Source organism: Oncorhynchus mykiss, chromosome 12 (assembly GCF_013265735.2).
Source record: "Oncorhynchus mykiss isolate Arlee chromosome 12, USDA_OmykA_1.1, whole genome shotgun sequence".
Lineage (NCBI taxonomy): Eukaryota > Metazoa > Chordata > Actinopteri > Salmoniformes > Salmonidae > Oncorhynchus > Oncorhynchus mykiss.
In genome coordinates this window covers 98,351,597-98,360,120 of record NC_048576.1, presented here as the reverse complement: position 1 = coordinate 98,360,120, position 8,524 = coordinate 98,351,597, and the positions used below count along the sequence as shown (strand labels likewise).

The window sequence follows — 8,524 nt, the reverse complement described above, 5'->3', positions numbered from 1 at the left end:
TAAACGTCATGTCTTTCTTCTTCCGACCAGGGCAACCTGAGCAACAAGGGTTTTGGTCAGGACCTGCCCACCATAGAGAACGAGGTGGAGGAACACAACATCTTTCACAGTGAGGTGGAGGCCCTGGCCCCTCACATCTCAGCCAGCGACGACAAGGTAGGACTAACAGCCAGCGTAGAAACTACCTGACACGTCGTGTTTTATACTCAGTCATTTACTAGTCTCCTATCCAGGAAGGTAACCGTGGCTTTATTTAAATAGCCCACATACCTGACGACAACAACAACAACAACAACAACCACTCTGAAAGTTCCAGTTATGAGAAAACAAACAGACATATATTGTACTGAATGATTGTCAACAATGACTCATTACTCAGAAAACAGACATATATTGTACTGAATGATTGTCAACAATGACTCATTACTCAGAAAACAGACATATATTGTACTGAATGATTGTCAACAATGACTCATTACTCACAAAACATCACATTCAAATGTAGTTATTTAGTTGAGTCTCTGCTCCAGAGGGACCTTCAATAACGTTGTTTATTAAATAAGCAGGCGTTTCAGACAGCGAAAACATGGTAGGACTAACAGCCACGCAGGTCAACTCCAAGCCCACTTCAGTTAGAAACTGTTGCATTTGAAAAAACGAAGACTGTTTTTACATTTTGAGGTTTTGCTAAAATACCCACGTGTACACAGAATTATTACAGTGTGTAAAGACAAGAATCTCCAATCGTAATTTCTGACTTCTCCACACCATCTCCTGTCGTTCAATGCCGCATAGACATGACGTATGTTAGTGAGGATTTGTTTCCCCGGACGAGCTCAATATAATTTCAAATGCCTGACAGGGAGGAGCTCACACAGAAAGGTCCATGCAGTAATATGCTCTTTACTTCTCTCTCCCTCTCTCCTCTCACTCTCTCTCCTTTCTGCTCTCTCCTCTCACGCTCTCTCCTTTCTGCTCTCTCTCACACACTCTCTCTGTCTCCTCTCATTCTCTCTCTCTCTCTCTCTCTCTCTCTCGCTCTCTCTCTCTCTGTCTCCTCTCGTTCTCTCTCTCTGTCTCCTCTCGTTCTCTCTCTTTGTCTCCTCTCGTTCTCTCTCTTTGTCTCCTCTCGTTCTCTCTGTCTCCTCTCGTTCTCTCTCTCTATCTTTGTCTCCTCTCTTTCTCTGTCTCCTCTCGTTCTCTCTCTCTTTCTCTCTCTCTCTCTTTCTCTCTCTCTCTCTTTCTCTCTCTTTCTCTCTCTAGGACTCTGCCAGTGCCCTCCAGCTGAAGTACAACAAGCTCCTGGTAAGATTGACTTTAATAATGACTTCATCTGAAGCATGGACTCAGGGAGAGCTTGAGGAGTGTGTATGCATGTACAGTAGCTCTATGTGAGTTCTACACCTGCAGTACCATGCTATGTGTACCTGTGTCTGTGTGTACAAAGTGTTTTATCCACGTACACCCTGGCTGTTCTTCCCTTCCTTTGTTCAGTGTGTACCTCAATAACATTCATCCCAGGATGGTGTGTGTGTGTGTGTGCGTGTGTGCGTGTGTGCGTGTGTGTGTGCGTGTGTGTGTGTGTGTGTGTGTGTGTGTGTGTGTGTGTGGTGTGTGTGTTTCATTCACCATCACACGTTCCCCTCTCCCAGAATATGTGTACCAGTGTGTAGGTCTATAGTAGCTATCTCTCCTCTCTCTCCCCAGGCCAGTTCCAGTCTATAGTAACTATCTCTCCCCAGGCCAGTTCCAGTCTATAGTAACTATCTCTCCCCAGACCAGTTCCAGTCTATAGTAACTATCTCTCCTCTCCCTCCCCAGGCCAGTTCCAGTCTATAGTAACTATCTCTCCTCTCCCTCCCCAGACCTGTTCCAGTCTATATTAACTATCTCTCCTCTCTCTCCCCAGACCTGTTCCAGTCTATAGTAGCTATCTCTCCTCTCTCTCCCCAGGCCAGTTCCAGTCTATAGTAACTATCTCTCCCCAGGCCAGTTCCAGTCTATAGTAACTATCTCTCCCCAGGCCAGTTCCAGTCTATAGTAACTATCTCTCCTCTCCCTCCCCAGGCCAGTTCCAGTGCTCGACAGCGCCACCTGTTGAGCCTGCGCGACTACATGCAGCGCTGCACTAATGAGCTGTACTGGATGGACCAGCAGGCAGGGGAGAGGATCAACTATGACTGGAGCGATACTAACCTGGACTACCCTGCACGTCACAGACAGTATGAGGTAGAGAGGGACACACACACACACACTCCTTCATCTGCACTGACAGAGTAATATATTCAGGGTGATATCTGACACCTGATCCTACATGTTATCTGACACCTGATCCTGCATGTTATCTGACACCTGATCCTACATGTTATCTGACACCTGATCCTACATGTTATCTGACACCTGATCCTACATGTTATCTGACACCTGATCCTGCATGTTATCTGACACCTGATCCTGTGTGTTATCTGACACCTGATCCTGCGTGTTATCTGACATCTGATCCTGCGTGTTATCTAACACCTGATCCTACATGTTATCTGACACCTGATCCTACATGTTATCTGACACCTGATCCTACATGTTACGTGACACCTGATCCTGCATGTTATCTGACACCTGATCCTACATGTTATCTGACACCTGATCCTGCATGTTATCTGACACCTGATCCTACATGTTATCTGACACCTGATCCTACATGTTACGTGACACCTGATCCTACATGTTACGTGACACCTGATCCTGCATGTTATCTGACACCTGATCCTACATGTTATCTGACACCTGATCTTACATGTTACGTGACACCTGATCCTGCATGTTATCTGACACCTGATCCTACGTGTTATCTGACACCTGATCCTACATGTTACGTGACACCTGATCCTGCATGTTATCTGACACCTGATCCTACATGTTATCTGACACCTGATCCTGCATGTTATCTGACACCTGATCCTGCATGTTATCTGACACCTGATCCTGCATGTTATCTGACACCTGATCCTACATGTTATCTGACACCTGATCCTACATGTTATCTGACACCAAATCCTTCATGTTATCTGACACCTGATCCTACATGTTATCTGACACCTGATCCTACATGTTACGTGACACCTGATCCTGCATGTTATCTGACACCTGATCCTGCATGTTATCTGACACCTGATCCTACATGTTATCTGACACCTGATCCTGCATGTTATCTGACACCTGATCCTACATGTTATCTGACACCTGATCCTACATGTTACGTGACACCTGATCCTGCATGTTATCTGACACCTGATCCTACATGTTATCTGACACCTGATCCTACATGTTACGTGACACCTGATCCTGCATGTTATCTGACACCTGATCCTACATGTTATCTGACACCTGATCCTACATGTTACGTGACACCTGATCCTGCATGTTATCTGACACCTGATCCTACATGTTATCTGACACCTGATCCTGCATGTTATCTGACACCTGATCCTGCATGTTATCTGACACCTGATCCTACATGTTATCTGACACCTGATCCTACATGTTATCTGACACCAGATCCTTCATATTATATGACACCTGATCCTGCATGTTATCTGACACCTGATCCTGCATGTTATCTGACACCTGATCCTGCATGTTATCTGACACCTGATCCTACATGTTATCTGACACCTGATCCTACATGTTATCTGACACCTGATCCTACATGTTACGTGACACCTGATCCTGCATGTTATCTGACACCTGATCCTACATGTTATCTGACACCTGATCCTGCATGTTATCTGACACCTGATCCTACATGTTACGTGACACCTGATCCTACATGTTACGTGACACCTGATCCTACATGTACGTGTGTTGGAACATAAAGAGAGACTTGTATCTCTTTTAAATCTCCCACCAGAACTTCATCAGTAAGTGTCTGGAGTCCAAGGAGGCCACTGTCACCAAGCTGAATGATGATGGAGATAAACTCATCGCTGCCAACCATCCTGGCAAGAATGTTATTGAGGTACACACATACACATACACACACACACACACACACATATATACACACACACACACACACACATCTCCACTGACCATCCTGGGATGAATGAGGTACACACACACACACACACACACATCTCTACTGACCATCCTGGGATGAATGTCATTGAGGTACACTTCATTTATCCTCTATCATTCTACTATTGGGGCGAATCCTAACTTCCACTTTAGTCAATGTTGACTTAAGTCATGCATTGATGTCAATGGGAGACTAAGGTCAAATCAGACTATTTTAGTGGAAGTTAGGATTCACCCCTACTGTGATTAAAATCCTCAAAAATGAATGTGAATGAAAAGCAGCAAACAGACAGTGATGTAACGGAACTCGACTCCACCTGTCAGGCTCATATGGAGGCTGTGCATGCAGACTGGAAGGAGTACCTGAACCTGCTCATCTGTGAGGAGAACCACCTGAAACACATGGACGAATACCACAAGGTGATTAGTATACTATAACCTGACCTGACCTTAACCCTGATACCACCTGAAACACATGGACGAATACCACAAGGTGATTAGTATACTATACCCTGACCTGACCTGACCTTAACCCTGATACCACCTGAAACACATGGACGAATACCACAAGGTGATTAGTATACTATACCCTGACCTTAACCCTGATACCACCTGAAACACATGGACGAATACCACAAGGTGATTAGTATACTATAACCTGACCTGACCTTAACCCTGATACCACCTGAAACACATGGACGAATACCACAAGGTGATTAGTATACTATACCCTGACCTGACCTGACCTTAACCCTGATACCACCTGAAACACATGGACGAATACCACAAGGTGATTAGTATACTATAACCTGACCTGACCTTAACCCTGATACCACCTGAAACACATGGACGAATACCACAAGGTGAGTCACAGCAACAAGTATTCAGAAAGCATCAGTTGAAGATATCCTGAATGTTTGAACAGGGTCATTAGATGTTGACAGGCTTGTGTACCAGCATGTGTTGTGCAAAGCAACAGCTTCTGAGTTACAGACTTGTCGTGGTACGTAAACAGAGTTGGTTCAGGCAGAGACCGACTGGCTGCCGGTCGAACTTCGTGTAAATAAACCGTAGCTGCTTTCGGTGATGTTGTTACCTCAGTGTTTTTCCTGCCGGTGTCTGTTTTCTCTCCAGTTCCACAAAGAGGCCCGGGACACCCAGGACCTTCTGAAGAGAATGGACAAAGAGGTGGACCAGAAGTACAAACCAGAGTTCAAGGACATGTACCAGATGGAGAGCCTCATCAGAGACCTGGACGTGAGTGGGCTTTACAACTACAGTGTTTTACTAGCAGTGGGCTTTACACTACCGTAGTTTACTGAGAGTGGGCTTTACACTACTGTAGTTTACTGAGAGTGGGCTTTACACTACCGTAGTTTACTGAGAGTGGGCTTTACACTACTGTAGTTTACTGAGAGTGGGCTTTACACTACCGTAGTTTACTGAGAGTGGGCTTTACACTACCGTAGTTTACTGAGAGTGGGCTTTACACTACCGTAGTTTACTGAGAGTGGTCTTTACACTACCGTAGTTTACTGAGAGTGGGCTTTACACTACCGTAGTTTACTGAGAGTGGGCTTTACACTACCGTAGTTTACTAGCAGTGGTCTTTACACTACCGTCGTTTACTGAGAGTGGGCTTTACACTACCGTAGTTTACTGAGAGTGGGCTTTACACTACCGTAGTTTACTGAGAGTGGTCTTTATACTACCGTCGTTTACTGAGAGTGGGCTTTACACTACCGTAGTTTACTGAGAGTGGGCTTTACACTACCGTAGTTTACTGAGAGTGGTCTTTACACTACCGTAGTTTACTGAGAGTGGGCTTTACACTACCGTAGTTTACTGAGAGTGGGCTTTACACTACCGTAGTTTACTAGCAGTGGTCTTTACACTACCGTCGTTTACTGAGAGTGGGCTTTACACTACCGTAGTTTACTGAGAGTGGGCTTTACACTACCGTAGTTTACTGAGAGTGGTCTTTATACTACCGTCGTTTACTGAGAGTGGGCTTTACACTACCATAGTTTACTGAGAGTGGGCTTTACACTACCGTAGTTTACTGAGAGTGGGCTTTACACTACCGTAGTTTACTAGCAGTGGGCTTTACACTACCGTAGTTTACTGAGAGTGGGCTTTACACTACCGTAGTTTACTGAGAGTGGGCTTTACACTACCGTAGTTTACTAGCAGTGGGCTTTACACTACCGTAGTTTACTAGCAGTGGGCTTTACACTACCGTAGTTTACTGAGAGTGGGCTTTACACTACCGTAGTTTACTGAGAGTGGGCTTTACACTACCATAGTTTACTGAGAGTGGGCTTTACACTACCGTAGTTTACTGAGAGTGGGCTTTACACTACCGTAGTTTACTGAGAGTGGGCTTTACACTACCGTAGTTTACTGAGAGTGGGCTTTACACTACCGTAGTTTACTGAGAGTGGGCTTTACACTACCGTAGTTTACTAGCAGTGGGCTTTACACTACCGTAGTTTACTAACAGTGGGTTCTACACTACCGTAGTTTACTACAGGTCTGGGGGACAGATCTGTGTCTGCTTCAGTCAAACAATGACAAGCTGTTGGATAAAGCAGAGACAATTCTTTGGTCTGTCAGTTGTCTGCTTATCAGGCTGGTTTCTAAACTCCTAACTCAATCAAGAACATTTACATTTTGCCAAATGATTTAGCCTTAGAACTATAAATCCAAAATGCTCTTTAAAAAAAATTGTGTGTGTGGTGCAGGACCAGGCGAAGGCCATGGACCACTTTGATGAGCGTGTGAAGGCTCTGGAGAAGCGCAGTCTACAGGTTCTCCCCCTCCAGTTCCGCAGGAACACCCCTCAGAAGCTGCTCCCCGTCGAGGCGCTGTGTGAGTTCGACACTGACGAGGTAAACCTTTACACCTGGACACCTCCACTACTTTACCTCACCCTGTGTGTGACACTGATGAGGTAAACCTTTACACCTGGACACCTCCACTACTTTACCTCACCCTGTGTGTGAGAGACACTGACGAGGTAAACCTGGATATGCCACCACCCTACTCTAGTTTCAGACTGATACCTTGTCCACCCTACTCTAGTTTCAGACTGATGCTCCTCCACACACACGCTTCTTCATGACAATCATTCTAGCTTTTCTCTCTTCTTTTGTCTCCTCCCCTTCTCTCCTCCTTTCCCCCTTCTCTCCTTCCTCACTATCTCTCCCTTCTACCCCTCTCTCTCCTTCTTCCCCTCTCTCTCCTACTACCCCTCTCTCTCCTTCCTCACGATCCCTCCCTTCTACCCCTCTCTCCTCCTTTCCCCCCTCTCTCCTTCCTCACTATCTCTCCCTTCTACCCCTCTCTCTCCTTCTTCCCCTCTCTCTCCTACTACCCCTCTCTCTCCTTCTACCCCCTCTCTCCTTCCTCACTATCTCTCCCTTCTACCCCTCTCTCTCCTTATTCCCCCTCTCTCCTTCTTCCCCGTCTCTCTTCATCTTTCCCCCCCCCTGTCTCTCTCTCCTTTTCTGTCTCCAGTGATTCTCTAATCTCTATGTGCGGTGTGTTTTTCTGTTATCATGACTAAGCACGATCTGACTGCACCACATCTTCTCCTCTCTCCCCTGGTTCCTCCTCCTCTCATCCTCCTTCACTCTCACTCCTTTCATTCTAGTCCCCTGAATGCTGTGTTGTGTTGTAATGTATTTAAATCCTTTAAGAGGCCTCTGCTCTCTGCATCTTATTTAAGCCTTCAGGGGATCAGCCACAGGCTGGGGGGGATTTAGGAGTGGATTTGGAGAGCTGGAGAGGAGGGGGTGTGTGTGGCGCAGTCGAGAGAGCTCTTAAGATTTAGGAACAGGATCAAACGGTGAGGGGAAACACAGTGTTGTGTTATGATGTTTCCCCCCATATGACTGGTGAAAACAGTGAACTCTAATTTACTAACTAGGGCCTAGTGGTTCCCTGGTCAGGTTATGTAGGTCATGTGGTCAGGTCATGTGGTCAGGTCATGTGGTCAGGTCATGTGGTCAGGTCATGTGGTCAGGTTGTGTGGTCAGGTTGTGTGGTCAGGTCATGTGGTCATGACATGTGGTTATGTGGTCAGGTCATGTGGTCAGGACGTGTGGTCAGGTTATGTGGTCAGGTTATGTAGGTCATGTGGTCAGGTTATGTAGGTCATGTGGTCAGGTCATGTGGTTAGGTCATGTGGTCAGGTTATGTGGTCAGGTCATGTGGTTATGTCATGTGGTCAGGTTATGTGGTCAGGTTATGTGGTTATGTGGTCAGGTTGTGTGGTCAGGTTGTGTGGTCAGGTCATGTGGTCAGGTTATGTGGTCAGGTTGTGTGGTCAGGTCATGTGGTCAGGTTATGTGGTCAGGTTGTGTGGTCAGGTCATGTGGTCAGGTTATGTGGTCAGGTTATGTGGTTATGTGGTCAGGTTGTGTGGTCAGGTCATGTGGTCAGGTCA

General features: G+C 46.1%; 1 protein-coding gene across 4 annotated transcripts in view; it reads left to right on the top strand.

Moving 5' to 3' along the window:
- Positions 1–8,524, top strand: part of LOC110485331 (periplakin) — a 47,782-nt gene that overhangs the window by 20,792 nt on the left and 18,466 nt on the right. For 2 of the 4 annotated variants that reach the window (XM_036939452.1, XM_036939453.1), the window contains 7 exons: positions 31–156; positions 1,264–1,305; positions 2,068–2,229; positions 3,908–4,015; positions 4,399–4,494; positions 5,209–5,331; positions 6,819–6,965. In XM_036939452.1, coding sequence (XP_036795347.1) covers positions 31–156; positions 1,264–1,305; positions 2,068–2,229; positions 3,908–4,015; positions 4,399–4,494; positions 5,209–5,331; positions 6,819–6,965 — 804 coding nt within the window. Of the gene's footprint in view, positions 1–30; positions 157–1,263; positions 1,306–2,067; positions 2,230–3,907; positions 4,016–4,398; positions 4,495–4,662; positions 4,865–4,911; positions 4,938–5,208; positions 5,332–6,818; positions 6,966–8,524 lie in introns of those variants that run through there. The other 2 variants (XM_036939456.1, XM_036939454.1) reach the window with 2 other exon arrangements.